Source organism: Esox lucius, chromosome 7, assembly GCF_011004845.1.
Source record: "Esox lucius isolate fEsoLuc1 chromosome 7, fEsoLuc1.pri, whole genome shotgun sequence".
NCBI lineage: Eukaryota > Metazoa > Chordata > Actinopteri > Esociformes > Esocidae > Esox > Esox lucius.
Window position 1 is genome coordinate 24,410,568 of NC_047575.1, and position 19,120 is coordinate 24,429,687.

The 19,120-nt window shown below is 42.5% G+C and overlaps 1 protein-coding gene across 2 annotated transcripts in view; it reads right to left on the reverse strand.

The window, feature by feature from the left end:
- Positions 1 to 19,120, reverse strand: part of LOC109615898 (transmembrane protein 211) — a 106,827-nt gene that overhangs the window by 70,583 nt on the left and 17,124 nt on the right. The window contains exons 2-3 of one of the 2 annotated variants that reach the window (XM_020047883.2): positions 8,356 to 8,494; positions 66 to 274 (exon numbers count right to left, since the gene is read on the reverse strand). In XM_020047883.2, the coding sequence (XP_019903442.1) occupies positions 81 to 274; positions 8,356 to 8,494 (333 nt within the window). In that variant the 3' untranslated portion in view covers positions 66 to 80. Of the gene's footprint in view, positions 1 to 65; positions 275 to 8,355; positions 8,495 to 19,120 lie in introns of those variants that run through there. The other variant, XM_020047882.2, reaches the window with a different exon arrangement.

Genomic DNA, 19,120 nt, shown 5'->3' on the forward strand with positions numbered 1-19,120 from the left:
AGAAGAGTGCAAAGAAAGGTAAAGACTTCAGCTGAGTCTTTAGTATATTTTCAAACCAGCAACAAAACAAGCTCCAAAGATTAGTTGGGTAGTAGAGTCAAACAAGATGAACGGGCAGAATACAGTGACAGTCTGTTTTTCTGTAGTTTTTGATTGGCTGACAGCCTATTTTTCTGTAGTCTTTGAGGCCCTACTCTATTCATACTGACAGGTCTAGGTCCACACCAGGGGAATTCCAGCCATGATAAAAGGAGCTGGCATCCACAGCAAAAATCTGTAAACAACAGGGAATGAACTGAACTCAAGAGACTGGCGTAAAACATGATTATATCAAGTGTTGTAAAAAAAAAAAAAAAAAGCTTCCGGGCGCAGATTGTAACAGTATGGTATCTGACGATACTGTGTTGGCTGATTACTTTCAGCATGAGACATATTAGTTTATCTGAGAAAAAATAAAGAGAGAGAGAGAGAGAGAGTGGCTGAGAGAATAGACTAGAATGTCAGCTAGCCTATGCCACAACATTTGTACATTTACTTTTACGTACGTGACATTATCATCTAAAAATCTGTTGCTAAGAATATATTGTAATATCATACAACCCTGTGTAATTTTTTTATGAAGTGCGCACCTTGATAACAAGCCACTTGTCGGCTCGCGTTGCACACCATTCCAACTCCGTTAATGTCAGCTCGCTAAAGTCTCAGGGCTGAAGAACAGCTGCTAGAAAGCCAGGGTCTGGTGACGCCCTTGTTATTTCTTATAAATGCTATTAATGTGGTGCTTCTGTTATTTCCTTCTCTGTCATTTCCCTGTAAAACCTATTGCAAGGCAGGCAAATAACTATGTGGTAAAATTTCAAGAATGATTGTTAAGTAACGACAAAAACAGCTTCCACCACAACATCGCCTCAGCAAAGTCAATGGAAAATATGACTAGCTTGATGGCTAGCTATCACATGATATTGATTAACCCAAAATCTATTTGGAAAAATCAATCGAGACAGTTTAGCCCTGAGAGACGAATGGGTGGAGGTGAATGTAGGCTCCGTTACTTGTGTGTGCCGGCTCAACAAGCACAACCACCTGTCTCTTTATTGACAGCAGTCCTCCAGTTGAGCGATTAGCATTCCACCATGTGAGTGACGAGAGAATGTTTTTTTTTTTTGTAAATATATCTGATTATGGTTAATGACACTGAATAATTAGATCATATCCGTACCCGGCAAATTGCTCACATCTTTAACGATACTCGTTTACTCCCACGTTATGTAGAATATACCTTTAATGCACTCGCATGAAAGACCAGGATCCCGTCGACTCCCTCATTGACTTTCACTAGCAGTTTCTTCTAACCTTTTCTAATTGGCTCAGAGATCGCAATTAGTGTCTAGTTTTTCCAACTAGGCCAATCGCGAAATCAGGCCTGGCGCCAGGACGAAGTCACTGAGGGGGCTGTTAAAAATGGCGAAGGGGCTAATCTGTTTTTTGGCTGTTTTTCGATAGGGTTGTTAAAACTTAAACTTGGGGCGGGGGGGCGGGGACTGAGGGGGCTAAGCCTCCTCTGTCCCCCTCGTGGTGTCGGGTCTGGCGCTAGCCGTGGGAGGTCAACAAAACACGGCATGAAGTGAGTTACAGACTGGAGGGAAGACAAATTGATTGCAAGACCTACAGTCGCTGCAGTGTGCCCCCGCCTTCTAATCATGGACAATGTCACTGCCACTGGAATGTTTGGGGGGATGTGGCATAGCGTAGCCGACACCTGTCTGTATCCAGTTAACCTGGTTTAATGCAGAACTGCAATGCTAAGTCTGTCTGAGCACAGTGGAGCAGAGCACTGAAACAACATGCCTGCAGACACTGAGACATGCTCTCTGTCTCTCCCTTTTTATCTATCTATCTATCTCTCTCACACACACTAACACACAAACATCCACACACAAACAAAAACACACATACAAACAAAAACTCACACAAAAACACAGACTCCAAAACATACACATTGTTTTTAGCATCCCTTCGACCCCCATTGTCAGCCAGACACGTAATCTCAGTAACATTGTTTCCAGACAGCTAGTTGCCACTCTTGTAGACACTGAACTAACAACAGGTCAAGAAACTGACTTCATAGAAACAGACCATCAGTCAGTCACACAGTGAATCAGGAAGACAGTCACTTAGTTAGCTGATCGGCTGTTTAGTCAGTCAGTCAGTCTGATTTGAATTAGCGGAGAGACCACATCCATTAAGCCCACGCACATTAGATTACCAATAGGACATCAATGGTGTGAATAGGTTTAGGACACAGATAGGTTAGGTTTAGGGTTACGAGTGGGAAACATGAAGATTGTTTTTTCAGGGTCCCACTAAGATAGTAATTTTTATGTGTGTGTGTATGTGTGTGTGTGTGTGTGTGTATTTATGTGTGTGCAAACAGATCTAACCCCAAGAGGAGATGAAAAGTAATGAAAATGGCTGTGTGACCGATGTGATGCGAAGCCATAGACAGTGACTATAACACCCCTGTCTATGGCTTCACATCACATCCAATCACCAAGTCCCACTGATGAGTCATGCTGTATGTTCTCATCCAGGCCTACTCACAAACCACTTCAGGGATTTACTGGGAACCAGACCGCAGCTTTAATTTACACACACACACACACACACACACACACACACACGGTCACATGTTTACATACACATAAATGGATGTGAGTCCTGATGACTGACAGGCATGATGTGGCGCGACTACACCGCAGAAGACAGGGGGTCTGTCTGTCATATTTTTGAAAGCAGCCGTTGAGTGGGCGGACACTTAGTCAAGCCAATCAACAAAGAGGCTTCACTGTCGCTTGGCAGAAGGAAAAGGCTGAGAGGCCTTCTGAGACAAAGTACTCATGCAATATGCATGGGCAACAGGCTGTGTGTGTGTGTGTGTATGTGTATCTTTAATAGATGAATGAGAAGATGAGAAGAAAGAAAGGGGGAGATAAGAAACAACAATTAAGCACATTCCACCCCTGCTTTAATCCTCTCCACCTTTAACCCTGTCAAATCATCTGCTTTAAACCTCTCCTCCACCTTTAATCCTGTCAAATCCTCTGCTTTAAACCTCTCCTCCACCTTTAATCCTGTCAAATCCTCTTGCTTTAATCCTCTCCACCTTTAACCCTGTCAAATCCTCTGCTTGAAATCTCTCCTCCACCTTTAATCCTGTCAAATCCTCTGCTTTAAACCTCTCCTCCACCTTTAACCCTGTCAAATCCTCTGCTTTAAACCTCTCCTCCACCTTTAATCCTGTCAAATCCTCTGCTTTAAACCTCTCCACCTTTAACCCTGTCAAATCCTCTGCTTTAAACCTCTCCTCCACCTTTAATCCTGTCAAATCCTCTGCTTTAAACCTCTCCTCCACCTTTAATCCTGTCAAATCCTCTGCTTTAAACCTCTCCTCCACCTTTAATCCTGTCAAATCATCTGCTTTATACCTCTCCTCAACCTTTAATCCTGTCAAATAATCCTGTCAAATCCTCTGCTTTAAACCTCTCCTCCACCTTTAATCCAGTCAAATCCTCTGCTTTAAACCTCTCCTCCACCTTTAATCCAGTCAAATCCTCTGCTTTAAACCTCTCCTCCACCTTTAGTTAAGTAAAATCATCTGATTTAAACCTCTCCACCTTTAATCAAGTAAAATCATTTGAACCATCAACCACATAGATTTAAAGAAGAGCCAAGAAAAAATTACACAGCATCCTGAGAAAAATCTGCTGATTCCAAAAGTACATGAAAGATTTAAAGCTACAATAGCTCACTCTCTCCTTTTCTCTCTCTTCCTCTTATTCTCCCCAGTCTCTCCCCCAACCATTCTCCTCTCCCTCTCCTGCCCCCTCTGCATCTCCATCTGATATTTATAGGTCTGTGCAATGACACGACTCAGCAATGAGCTACTCCTCCCTCATTGTGTGTGTGCTGGCCAGAGCCTCCCACCTTCTGAAAGTAAAGGGGAAGGTTTGAAGACTGACTTCAGGCTACAGGGGAAACTTGATTCTCAGGACTGGGCCAACCACTGTCCCCCATTCTGCGTATCCCAGTTCTACAACTGTCAAGGACATCCCCATTAACTGTTAAGGTGAGATTTCTACCAAGAAAGTTCTACCAAGAAAGTACAGACCAGGATCTGTTCTGTATTTAACATACTGAGTAAACTGAAAGGGAGTCCTTGATATATCAATAGACATGAATGTATGATTGACCTGATAGCCAGTGAGGATAGACAGGTACTGTGTGTGATTCAGGTATAACAGCACATGCACCAGAAGTCCACAACCACAGTAAAACCTGACACATTGTTCCATACACGTTTTTAAGTAACAAACTAGTTTAGGGTAAAACGTGTAACTGGGGTTAGTGTTAGAACTCGGGAAACTTCTATGTTTAGGCACTATGGGTTAGGGTTAAAGTTAGGCGTTAAGGCTAGGTAAGGTTTAAGCCTAAAGGTTAGGTTATTACATTTAGGGTTGTTTATGCCAAACAAATTGTCTACAAATAAGGAAATCAAAGTGGGTCGTTTTGAAATGTTAATAATAATATTTTTTTAAACATTTGAAGGAGTCTAAAGACAAGTGTTTAAATACATTCCCCAGACTCCAGGGTCCCTCAGGGATATGGTTAAAAGGTTGGTTGGAAGTAAAGTTGATGCCAGCGTCACATAGTTCAGTATGATGCTACATCTGCCTTTGGATTCTGTTATCATTTCTGGTGGAGTGTGCAGTGAATGCCTGTAGATCTATCAGTGTTGAATCAAAGAATAACACAAAGACAATCACGGAGTCACTGCTCTGACACAATATTCTGCCTTATAGATCCACACACCAGAGAGCTGTCCTTCAGCGGACCTAGCCCACAAAGAAAAACAGTCCAATAAAATATGGATGGTATGAGAAGGAAAAAATCTCACCGCCTTCGCAAATAAAAGATGCCCCCTCACTGTTATGTTAAAACATTAATGGAGACTTCTAGCCGTGTTCTGCTCTGTATCTGCTACCCTGTAGCAGCACTGGAAGGACAGCAGGACCCTGAACCTCAGAAGCACATAGGGAAAGTCTTGAGCTGCTCTGAGCCAGTGAAGGTTGACAGAGTTCAGTCTAATCCAGGACTTCACTCATGGGAGCTCAGAGCTGAGGAAGGAAAGTGGGTGGTCTTTCCCTCCAAAATGCCTTGATATATGTGTACAGGTGTGTGTGGGGGTGTGAGTGTCTGTGTTTCTTACTTAACTACATAATGTCCCCAAGCTGTGGTTAAATAAGCAGAAGTAGCAGAACATTTATTCTAACCTAAACCTCCAGCTGAGGTTTAGGTTAGAATTATGGTGGGATTTGGCCATTACTGATTAAGGTTTAGGGTTACGACTAGGAAAAGGGCTATGTTTAAGCCAACATTTTTAAAATGGTAATTGATGTTAACATTAGGTCTATGTTTTGTTTAAGCATAAATGTTAGGAAAATTAGTTCTACATTAAGTTGAGGGTAAGGTTTAACGTTAAGATTTGTAGACATGTGTGAGTGTGTGTGAAACCCACAGATACACTGGGCAACTACTGTTTTAAAAGCTTTTGTTAAATTGTTTTTTATTAGTAGCTATGCCTGTAATATCTCATGCAAACACACGCATGCGCGCGCACACACACACACACAGCCTTCATTTTCTATCACATACACACACACAGCGACTGGGAAAACACAGACACACACTCTTCTCATCTCAGTTGTTCTGTGGCTTTTGTGAGCTCACCAAACAAGACGAGCCACTACTGAACAAAGAAACCCTCTGCATTGTTATGATGTTACACAGTACTGCTGTTTCACACCATCACAGTGTATACAGGGTTACACAGACAGAGGACAGACTCTGTCACAGATCTGACTCTCCCTAAACCAATTCATCTGGCCTGGGGTCTGGATGGACACAGTTTAGCGTGCCCTCTTATCCAGGAGGACACACAGTAGGTGCACACGTTTTAAAAGAGCCAGGTGAAACAACCACACAGTTAAGTAGTAAGTGCATTCCATTCAATGAATTAGTTATCTACAGAGGTCAGTGCTGAAAAGACCACCATAAAAACATAAAAGGTTAACAAAAGAAAACAGACGGAGGTGGTGGCACTATTTTAAGTACTCTGTGAAATGGTGAGTTATCAGATATTTGTTGAAGATAGGTAGAGACTCTGCAATCCTACGATCCTAGGTTCCACCAGTTAAGTGCCATGGCTGAGAAGAGTTTTGACGGCATGGTTTGGGAACTGCCCCAAAGGGTGGCGGAGATGCCGGAACGAAGAGTCCAGGTAGGGATGTTGGGTTTGAGGACTGCCTGAAGGTAAGGAGGAGAAGCTCCTCTTGTGGCTCTGCAGGCAGGAACCACAACCTTGAAGAGGATTCAAGCTTAAGCTGAAAGTCAGAGTAGAAAACTGGGGTGACATGGGACAACTAGGGAAGGCTTAGCACCAGGCGGGCTGCTGTATTCTGAATGAGTTGCATGGCTTCGGTTGCACACGCTGGGAGCCCCACCAAAAGTGAGTTGCAGTAATCCAGATGTGAGATGATAACAGCATGGACAAGTTCCTGAGGTAGGTAAGGTCGAACTCTAAGAAAGTTGTAGAGTACCTGTGCTGCTTCCTGAGTGAGGTAAGGTCGAACTCTAAGGAAGTTGTAGAGTACCTGTGCTGCTTCCTGAGTGAGGTAAGGTCGAACTCTAAGGAAGTTGTAGAGTACCTGTGCTGCTTCCTGAGTGAGGTAAGGTCGAACTCTAAGGAAGTTGTAGAGTACCTGCGCTGTTTCCTGAGTGAGGTAAGGTCAAACTCTAAGAAAGTTGTAGAGTACCTGTGCTGCTTCCTGAGTGAGGAAAGGTCGAACTCTACGAAAGTTAATGTACCTGTGCTGCTTCCTGAGTGAGATAAGGTTGAACTCTACTAATGTTGTAGAGTATGAACCTGCAGGAGCGGTTCAAGCACTACAACAACAGCAAACACCACCAAAAACCAAACAACTTCCACGCATCTTCACTGATTAACTGGCCTACTGATAGCAAAAAAAAACTTCTGGATTGTTTCTTCTAACTAGCAAGACAAAGCCGAAAGAGCATCAGAAGTGGAAAGGTGGGCAAAATAGACTAGGAACTGACCTCTCCGCCTCAATGTGCTGTAATCTTACTAGTGAATATAGTGACTAATTAGCCTGTGTTAAATACCAACATCTATAATTGATAATCCAAAGTGACTTGGATTGTTGTACTGATCATGCAAAGTAAATGACAAGGGGAGAGTAGTTCATTTCTAAATAGTGCAGTAAAAGAATAGAAAAATCTTAAGTACATTTCTGAAGATGTTTTCAATGTTGATTCAGGCCTTTATTTCTAAAATAAATTTCCAAAGAAAGTGCCTAAAAAAGTACTTTAACGTATGTCGACTGAAGCTTTTATTTCTGAGAGTCCAAATGTTTTAGGATAGGAAAGTTTTCAGTCCAGCAAACAAAAGCTGTGGGCTACTTCTCCAGTCAGTCCATCCTCCCCTCTTGTTCCACAAGATATCGTCTCTAATTGACTGGACATTGTGGGAGTGTCTGTGTTGCTGGTTACAGCAGTGTTGTTCAGATGTCCCAACACACACAGTGATCAACACGTGAACACACGAGCGGACAGAGGAGATCCGTGTCTAGCGCGTGGAGGCTCCGTGCGCTGTGGACGTCTGCAGCTTGGGCCGGTGTCATTTGTATATATCACATTAAACCCTAAGCGTAACATTGCCAGCAAAATCCATGCTTTGTTTATGGGGCTACTCCCCTGTTTGAATGAAAGCAGGGCCCTGATAAGCCACACATCCCACTGAACCAATGACCTGTGATAAGAGGCTGTAATTGTGTTTTTACGGCCGTCTCTAAATCTCCCCGGTGCCCTCCTCATATCACCACGCCAGCGCAACACTTCACTCCACCGCCGCACCGCAGCCCGTAACCTAGCAACGGCCCTCAGAAGGCCCGAAGAGCAGCAGTTTTCGTTGGTTTTTGTGAGAGTGATGTGCTGTGGCAACAAAGTGAGCTCCTCTTCACTTCAGATGATCGTCAGTTTTATCTGTGTACTGTATAGTATCTTCAGACTGGACTGTCTCTCATGGATTAATACCTACAGAGAACACTGTAGTTCCAAATTCAGCCAACTCAGATCAGAAGAAGGTAGAAGCAGACAAATGTGACCTTGTACATTTTATGTTGATGTTGGCCTTGTACATCAGCCGTTGATTAGACAAATGTATCTTCCATCTTGGTAGGAGAGTGTTGTTTTTGGCCTGTGTGTGTGTTTGGTCCTCACCTGCAGCCATCTGCATGTATCCAGCCAATGTACAGATCCTCCGTTCACAGCCACCGCTAGGCAGGAAGATGGTGACGATGGCCAGCAGAGAGCTGACCGCCAAGAGAGCACATCCTCCAGAACACAGCACTGCACTGGTCTGAAACACAAAGAGCACTTTATCAGGCATGTTCATTAAAAGAACGCACAGACATGTCAACAATCAGTGTTGGGAAGTGAACAATAATATGTTGTTTAACTAGTCATTTGGTGGCAGTGTTTTCAGTAGTTAAAACGGTTTTTGCCATGTATGGGTTTTAATAACTACTCAAACGACATTTATGGGTAAAGTTGTCGATACTTTCCTTTATTTTCAGGCATCAGACCTGCCTAATTTTCATGAAACTTATTTTGGGGGTTTAGAAAGGCATACACTAGACCATACACTAAGAGACATAAGAACACAGACCATACACTAAGAGACATAAGAACACAGACCATACACTAAGAGACATAAGAACACAGACCATACACTAAGAAACATAAGAACACAGACCATACACTAAGAGACATAAGAAGACAGACCATACATTAAGAGACATAAGAAGACAGACCATACATTAAGAGCTCTTACAATTCTCAGGCTGTGCTGTGGGCTGGGTTTGTGAGAAGGCAGGTGGTGAGAAGTAGTAGGTTTAGGGGGAGAGGTACAGCTGTGTGATAGGTGAGTGGGAGGTCCAGGTGAAATCCACCAGTTGGACAGATTTCTTTCTCGTGGTGATTCCTGCTGTTTGATCTGCCTGACAGTCTCTTCATTGCTTAGTGCTTCAACCTGTCTGAAGCTTTGCTGAAGCTTTGATAATGCTGCACATCCTTCCTTATACACATATTCGTACACCCTGTACACACACACATACATATACAGTACTGGGCAAAAGTCTTAGGCAATTGAACGTCGAAATAAGGCCATTAATTTGGGTACTGTATGTATGAATGAAATAATATACACACTGCACAAAATAATTAAGGGAACACTTAAATCACATATCGGATCTCAATGAAGGAAATATAAATACAGATCAAAACCTTTACTGAACATTGTGTAATTGGTGGAGAACAAAATGACGTAAACAACGGTCAATGGACACCAAAATCACCAACCGACTGAGGGCTGGATTCAAACTCACACTGAAAGTAAGAAAATGTAATTACAGGCTGTTCCAACGTAAATTTCATCATAGCAACTCATAATGTGACTCAGTAGTGTGTATGGCCCCCACGTGCCTGTATGCACTCCAGACAATGTCTGGGCATGTTCCTGATGAGACGGCGATGGTGTCCTGGGGGATCTCCACCCAGAACCTGGATCAGGGCATCAGTGAGCTCCTGGACTACTTGGCGGCGTCAGATGCACCGATACATAACGTCCCATAGGTTCTCAATTGGATTCAGGTCTGGGGAATGTGAGGGCCAGTCAATGGCATCAATGCCTTTGTCATCCAGGAACTGCCTACAAACTCTGGCCACATGAGGCTGGGCATTGTCCTACACCAGGAGGAACCCAGGGCCCACTGCACCAGCATAAGGTCTGATGATGGGTCTGAGGATTTCATCCCGGTCCCTAACAGCAGTCAGGGGACCATTGGCTAGCACATGGAGGTCTGTGAGACACTCCAAGGATGTGCCTCCCCAGACCATCACTGACCCACCACCAAACCAGATGCTGCATCATGCTGGATGATGTTGCAAGCAGCATAACGTTCACCACAGTATCTCCAGACTCTTTCATGTCTGTCACATGTGCTTAGTGTGAACCTGCTCTCATCTGTGAAGAGAACGGGGCGCCAATAACGGGCCTGCCAATTCTGGTGTTCTCTCGCGAATGCCAATCAAGCAGCACGGTGCTGTGAGCACAGGCCCCACGAGGATGTCAGGCCCTCATGCCACCCTCATGGAGTCTGTTTCCAGTGCACCTGTTGTCACTTTCATTTGCATCAAAATAGGTGACACTGAATCACAATCACTTAAGCTTCCTAACTGGACAGTCTGACAACCCTGAAGCATAATTGACTTGGTGTTATACTGTGATGATTATTTATACATTAATATTATACAATATTATACTATGTATATATATTATATATACATATATATATATATATATATATATACACTCACCTAAGGGATTATTAGGAACACCACACTAATACTGTGTTTGACCCCCTTTCGCCTTCAGAACTGCCTTAATTCTACGTGGCATTGATTCAACAAGGTGCTGAAAGCATTTTTTAGAAATGTTGGCCCATATTGATAGAATAGCATCTTGCAGTTGATGGAGATTTGTGGGATGCACATCCAGGGCACGAAGCTCCTGTTCCACCACATCCCAAATATGCTCCATTGGGTTGAGATCTGGTGACTGTGGGGGCCATTTCAGTACAGTGAAATCATTGTCATGTTCAAGAAACCAATTTGAAATGATTCGAGCTTTGTGACATGGTGCATTATCCTGCTGGAAGTAGCCATCAGAGGATGGGTACATGGTGGTCATAAAGGGATGGACATGGTCAGAAACAATGCTCAGGTAGGCCGTGGCATTTAAACGATGCCCAATTGGCACTAAGGGGCCTAAAGTGTGCCAAGAAAACATCCCCCACACCATTACACCACCACCACCAGCCTGCACAGTGGTAACAAGGCATGATGGATCAATGTTCTCATTCTGTTTACGCCAAATTCTGACTCTACCATCTGAATGTCTCAACAGAAATCGAGACTCATCAGACCTGGCAACATTCTTCCAGTCTTCAACTGTCCAATTTTGGTGAGCTTGTGCAAATTGTAGCCTCTTTTTCCTATTTGTAGTGGAGATGAGTGGTACCCGGTGGGGTCTTCTGCTGTTGTAGCCCATCCACCTCAAGCTTGTGCGTGTTGTGGCTTCACAAATGCTTTGCTGCATACCTCGGTTGTAACGAGTGGTTATTTCAGTCAAAGTTGCTCTTCTATCAGCTTGAATCAGTCGGCCCATTCTCCTCTGACCTCTAGCATCAACAAGGCATTTTCTCCCACAGGACTGCCGCATACTGGATGTTTTTCCCTTTTCACACCATTCTTTGTAAACCCTAGAAATGGTTGTGCGTGAAAATCCCAGTAACTGAGCAGATTGTGAAATACTCAGACCGGCCCGTCTGGCACCAACAACCATGCCAAGCTCAAAATTGCTTAAATCACCTTTCTTTCCCATTCTGACATTCAGTTTGGAATTCAGGAGATTGTCTTGACCAGGACCACACGCCTAAATGCATTAAAGCAACTGCCATGTGATTGGTTGATTAGATAATTGCATTAATGAGAAATTTAACAGGTGTTCCTAATAATCCTTTAGGTGAGTGTATATACACAGTATCTCACAAAAGTGAGTACACCCCTCAAATATTTGCACACCCCTCACACTTTTCATGTGACAACACTGCATAACAGTGTAAATTTGCTCAAAATAACTCAACACACAGCCATTAATGTCTAAACCACTGGCAACAAAGTGACACAGCAACACATGAGTGATTGTGAGTGATTCTGAGTGATTGTGAGTGATTCTGAGTGATTGTGAGTGACTGCATTCAAGCAGTGGCAATCAGTGAAAGATGTATAACATGCATGAGGAAATTACGCCACAAATAAAAGTGTCATTGGCCACGGCCCTGATGTGTTTCACTGTTCTGACCGACACAGGAAGAAAAAAGACAGAAAAGATCATTAAATTGCCATTGCAAGTTTGGGACAGAGAACTGTAGAGGGTCGTCTAATCTTTATGAGGGTAAAAAGTAAGAGAGAGATGAAAAAGCAACCAGACTGTTCTGAGATGAGCTCTCTTTAAAGAAGAAATAGCATAACCAGAGGAGAATAACTTGGATAAGATTAAAGGATAGTTCTCTCTCCAGCTCCTCTCACTCCTTTTCTCTCAAACAGTGTTATTACTAATGCTGTTTCTTGACATTGTACTCAAGCACTCACAATACTGAGTGTTCTTCACAATAGCCTCTGGTGATTGTGGTGAGAAAACCACACAAAGCCTTTTTTGAACGGTAACATAAATGCCATTAATCTTCCAACCAAAATAACACAGTTTAGAAACCAACACCAAATGTATTGTTTTGGAGCTAAATGGCTTCATCAAGACAAAGGTGTCATCGGGGAAAACAGGACTGTAAGAAAAGGCAGAGTTAATTCCAAATGTGCTGATAATCAGTTTAATATGATTTAATTTTTTTATCAACTAATATTTAATTCAGAAAAATGGCAATTCTGATGTTAAAGTTAATCGTGAAACTTTTGCATAGCTGATCAAATGAGAAGGTGAGAGGAATGCATGCAGAGCAGGTTAACACGTACCAAGAAGGCCCACTATGTATTATGTTCTTTGTTCTCTTTTCCTTCAGATGAATGTATGGACAGGGAGGTCTACTGGTTTCCCCCATTGCCTGATCCTGCTTTCTGGTCAGCCTCCTGGTCAAGCACGTGACCCCCCTGTTAGGCTCCTTTAAATTCACGGTGACACTAGAAAGTTAGCTTGGCCTCATAAAGGAGAGAGTTTAGGGGAGAGGACACAGTTAAAATGAGAGGAGAGAGTTGAGCGAATAAATGTTGAGAGGAGAGGGGCTGGAGTGGATCAGTCTGTAATATTCACAGTATGATAGTCTCCACAACACATGCGCATTGACGTTGATAGGGCATTAATAAAACACCACCTTTTAATATTTTGCCAAACACTGCAATTTCTATTTTTTCAGTTTTAATATTTTATCAGACACTCAGACCAACTTTTTTTTTTTACCTTGTAGGCTCAGGAATTCAAACCAGCGACCGGTAACCTGGCCAACACATCTGCCAGCCAGTGACTATTGTAATGGAAAAATGACCAACTCATAGAGCAACAACATGGAATATCTGATAATGAAAAAAAAAGAACTACTGTTTGAAATGTGGGCAAACAAGTGCGAGAAAGTTGGAAAACCAATAATAAATATCCTCCAGCCATATACAACCTTGATGACTATTGAAAGTAGTAGAAGACTGTATTGACAGCCCAACTGGCAATATCTTTAATAAAAGCCTAAAGATGCAAGTGTCCCACAGGCATACAAGGAAGCTGATGCCCTACAAATGCTGATGCCCTGCTGGCACTAAATCCTCCATTCAGTTTGATGCCTGTTCTGGTAAACTGGTAGAGATAATGATGTTTGACTTAATACAAGGCTATTGTAATAAGTAAACTACTGACTGTCAGTAAGCATAGAAAAGGGCATACAACTTGTGCTGTAGTGCATTAACTCTGATGCCCTTTTCTTCTGTCGGCTTCTGCACTGATCTGGACGCTACTTGTGTTAACACTTATTACATTTTGGAATGAAACAGAAACTTATTTCTCCCGGATCTTCTAAATATTAGCTGGTTTATATTCTTGAGTTCTTTAATCATGCAAATAAGATGCGAAAATGGACTCCCCCAAAGACAAGTCAGAGAAAGTAGAGGTCCCTCTATTTGGAGGCCAAGAAAATCCTATAAACCGGAATTAAGTCAGCCTTCCTCCAGTACTGACTGCTTGTCAGTCTGGAAAAGCATCAGACAGATTCCACTCTGCCATCCCATATCCTCCACCAGTCTGACATCCCATTTCCATCACCACTCTGCCATCCCATATCCTCCACCACTCTGCCATCCCATTTCCTCCACCACTCTGACATCCCATATCCTCCACCACTCTGCCATCCCATAACCTCCACCACTCTGCCATCCCATATCCTCCACCACTCTGCCATCCCATATCCTCCACCACTCTGACATCCCATTTCCATCACCACTCTGCCATCCCATATCCTCCACCACTCTGACATCCCATATCCTCCACCACTCTGACATCCCATATCCTCCACCACTCTGCCATCCTATTTCCATCACCATTCTGCCATCCCATATCCTCCACCACTCTGCCATCCCATATCCTCCACCACTCTGCCATACCATATCCTCCACCACTCTGACTCCCATATATCCTACCAAGCCCTTAAGTGCACATTCAGAACTTCCATTAGCAACGTGCATACTTGTTTTCCTGGTTAAGAGTTGACAAGTGTTTGCCCCTTTCAGATTTTTTTTCACTGTAATATAGAGCCCAAATTGTCTACATAATAGCATACAGCTCAGTCAACCATGCAAACGCCAAAATCCATAATAAACATGTTATACAAATGAAGCATTTAACTGCCAAAATAGTTGTGTCACTAGCAGAAGAACATGTTAGTGATTCTGTTTCCATTTTTTATCGTTTACGTAATTAACTTGGAAGCAGTAATAGATTTATTCACAACATTTACATGTGTCACTTGTGACACTAATAAAATTGCAATGGTTGTGGGTCTATAAAACAGAGCCTATATTTAAATGAAGGGGGCCAACATTAATCAATTCTTTAGATTGAGTGTTTGTCGGTGAGCATTCATCTGGTGTGTTTGGCTATTGATGATACTTTATAATGAACTCATTATCATCCCAATGTTCACTCACAGATGAGAAAAAGGAATGAGGTCCTTTTCCTCTGCTGTGTGGTGTCGTACCAGGCAATGCTTAGAGCCAGAGTTAATTTAGTAGAAAATTGGGTTCTAACAGCACTAGCACTTTCAGAAATGCTTTCTAAATAGAGTGTAATTATATGTGTATATCTACACAGCATTGAAACAACCTAACAAGATGGAGACAGAGCGAGTATGTTGGAAATTATAATGAAGAGTGAAATTGTAAAAACAAGAAGTCCGTCAATATTTTGGTGGCAATGATGAAAAGAAGGAATAGACATTGCCTTAGGATATCTTATATTAGGACATCATTATCACTATGTCTGTTCAGCCACTACAGTACAATTACAGTAAACACCTGACAGAAACACAGACACACACACACACACACACACACACACATGGTAATGGCTGGGTGTTAGTCAAGAATATTTTATTGGTTTCCTACTAAACTAATCGAATGTCACATCCGAGGGTTGTATCGGTGAGCAATAACAGTTACAGTGATTATGCAGAACTGCCCTCAACAGACCAAGGGCCTTGAGTAGGAACATTCAAGTTGAGGCTACATGTGTTACCTTTTTCAATTTAGCTGAGGAAGTCAAGGATTTCACAGTAAAGGCCAATAAATAACATTTCCTCGAACATACAGTACAGTTGGGAGTTATATAATTGGTGGTTTGGAAAGTGCAAAGCATAAGTGCTGCTGAAGCCGTAAAAATGGCCCACCCTTTAATAAATGAATCACAACAGCATTTCCATTTGGAGCTTAGCAAAGTACACATCCTAACCTCTCATTGCTAACAGACCAGGACATTGGTGCTTTATGTGTATATCTATACCCTTGTCATAAACAACTGCAGCCTCTTGAAAATCTAAAGCTTCGCAGATAGAGGACATACTTTACACACCTCGGGCTAACTGTAAAACATTTAGAAATAAACTAGGATGAGTGAGAAATGTCACTTAACAGATGTGATGTGTTACAGTGGGGAGAACAAGTATTTGATACACTGCCAATTTTGCGGGTTTTCCCACTTAAAAAGCATTTAGAAGTCTGTAATTGTTATCATATGTACTCTTCAACTGTGAGTGACGGAATATTAAAAAAAAATCCAGAAAATCACATTGTATGATTTTCAAGTAATTAATTCACATTTTATTGCATGACATAAGTATTTGATACATCAGAAAAGCAGAACTCAATATTTGGTACAGAAACCTTTGTTTGCAATTACAGAGATCATACGTTTCCTGTAGTTCTTGACCAGGTTTGCACACACTGCAGCAGGGATTTTGGTCCACTCCTCCATACCGACCTTCTCCAGATCCTTCAGGTTTCAGGGCTGTCGCTGGGCAATACGGACTTTCAGCTCCCTCCAAATATTTTCTATTGGGTTCAGGTCTGGAGACTGGCTAGGCCATTCCAGGACCTTGAGATGCTTCTTACGGAGCCACTCCTTTGTTGCCCTGGCTGTGTGTTTCGGGTTGTTGTCATGCTGGAAGATCCAGCCATGACCCATCTTCAATGCTTTTACTGAGGGAAGGAGGTTGTTGGGCAATATCTCGCGATACATGGCCCCATCCATCCTCCCCTCAATACGGTGCAGCCGTCCTGTCCCCTTTGCAGAAAAGCATCCCCAAAGAATTATGTTTCCACCTCCATGCTTCACGGTTGGGATGGTGTTCTTGGGGTTGTACTCATCCTTCTTCTTCCTCCAAACACGGCGAGTGGAGTTTAGACCATAAAGCTCTATTTTTGTCTCATCAGGCCACATGACCTTCTCCCATTCTTCCTCTGGATCATCCAGATGGTCATTGGCAAACTTCGGACGGGCCTGGACATGCGCTGGCTTGAGCAGGAGGAGCTTGCGTTCGCTGCAGAATTTTAATCCATGACGGCGTAGTGGGTGACTAATGGTTTACTTTGAGACTGTGGTCCCAGCTCTCTTCAGGGCATTGACCAGGTCCTGCTGTGTAGTTCTGGGCTGATCCCTCACCTTCCTCATGATCATTGATGCCCCACAGGTGAGATCTTGCATGGAGCCCCAGACCAAGGGAGATTGACCGTCATCTTGAACTTCTTCCATTTTCTAATAATTGTGCCAACAGTTGTTGCCTTCTCATCAAGCTGCTTGCCTATTGTCCTGTAGCCCATCCCAGCCTTGTGCAGGTCTACAATTCTATCTTTGATGTGCTTACACAGCTCTCTGGTCTTGGCCATTGTGGAGAGTCTGTTTGATTGAGTGTGTGGACAGGTGTCTTTTATACAGGTAACGAGTTCAAACAGGTGCAGTTAATACAGGTAATGAGTGGAGAACAGGAGTGCTTCTTAAAGAAAAACTAACAGGTCTGTGGGAGCTGGAATTCTTACTGGTTGTTAGGTGATCAAATACTTATGTCATGCAATTAAATGCCAATTAATTATAAAAAAATCATACAATGTGATTTCCTGGATTTTTGTTTTAGATCCCGTCTCTCACAGTGGAAGTGTACCTATGATAAAGATTACAGACCTCTACATGCTTTGTAAGTAGGAAAACCTGCAAAATTGGCAGTGTATCAAATACTTGTTCTCCCCACCTGTGTATTACTTAAAGGGGCCATATGTATTTTTACAATGTATAGCGCCCCTTTAACAGACAGGATGAGTTAGTTATGTTACTTAAAATTAGTGATGACTTAGTCATGTTACTGAACAATATCAAAAGTAATTTTTACTTTTCTAGGCAGGTTGAACAAAAGTGAAAGCCAAACTTCTGCAGCAGGAGAGTTGGCTTGAGTGGCTGTTGCTGTAACTCCTTCAACAAAACTTTGACAAACTGTGAGCAAATTACAGATATCCATTTGAATAGAAGTGATACGTTTGTTATGTTACTCAAAAGAGGTGATGAGTACATATTACTTAACAGACATACCAAGGTTATGATAATTAACCAACATGTAGTGGTATGAACAGTAAATGGTAATTGTTTTGCATTCTGACAGAAATTTTACTGACCCAAAGCTAGCAGCTATGCTGGGCGGTTTCCACTTTCTGTCCTTGTCTCTTCCTCTATATCAGCCCCTTAGTTCAGGCCCTGGGCTCATCAGAACTCAGTGATGTAACAGCATAGCTAGCGATCACTGTAAGTGTCAGCTTTGTCATCCCTCTGTGTCTCCTGAGCTTTGGATGTACAATAATGCCCTGTCGCTCTGAGCCCATTAGTTCTGTCTCATACACACACATACAAACGCACAAATACACACACACACACACATACACACCCATGCACCAACATACACACACACAGACACATGCACACACACACATACACACCCATGCACCAACATACACACACACAGACACATGCACACACACACATACACACCCAAGCACACATGCACACACCCAAGCATACACACACGCAAACACACATGCATACACAAACACATACACAGACACAAGCACACACATACATACATACATACATATACACTTATGCACACACATACACACACCCATGCACACAAACACATACACACACCCACGCATACACACATACACAGACACCCACGCATACACACACATACACACACCCACGCATACACACATACACAGACACCCACACATACACACACATACACACACCCAAGCAAACACACACGCATACACCCACGCATACACACACACAAATACACACACACACATGCACACACACGCATGCACACACACTTCCTAATACATAAATTTGCACCACATTACATCACACACATAATTACCCACACAGTCCCTCTTCCACCAACGTTTCCCTGAGAGAGGTGGAGGACATGTAGCTGACACATCTCCTCTCTCCATATCAATTCAATTTACCCTTTCTTACAATCACTTTGGCACTCATTTCAGAACCTTGACGTCATTTTTCAAAACTCTAGACACAAAATTCAAAACGGTTATCACTTGTAACACAGGCTGTCCAGTGTTCAAAACATTGCATTGTGCATTCATATTTTTTGAGAAATCTTGCACTTGCACAATCATTGGTTTAAAAAACTAATTGATTGTGAAATACCATTAAAACGTTAATTTGTATCACCCACACACAAGCAACCAATAGTTTCACTGTGTCATTGCTTGTACAATCATTAAATATTGTAGTTCAAAATAGGTGATACACGTTTCATTATGGTATTTCATGTAAATACATCCCTGTAAAAGTACTGCAGTAGTAGAG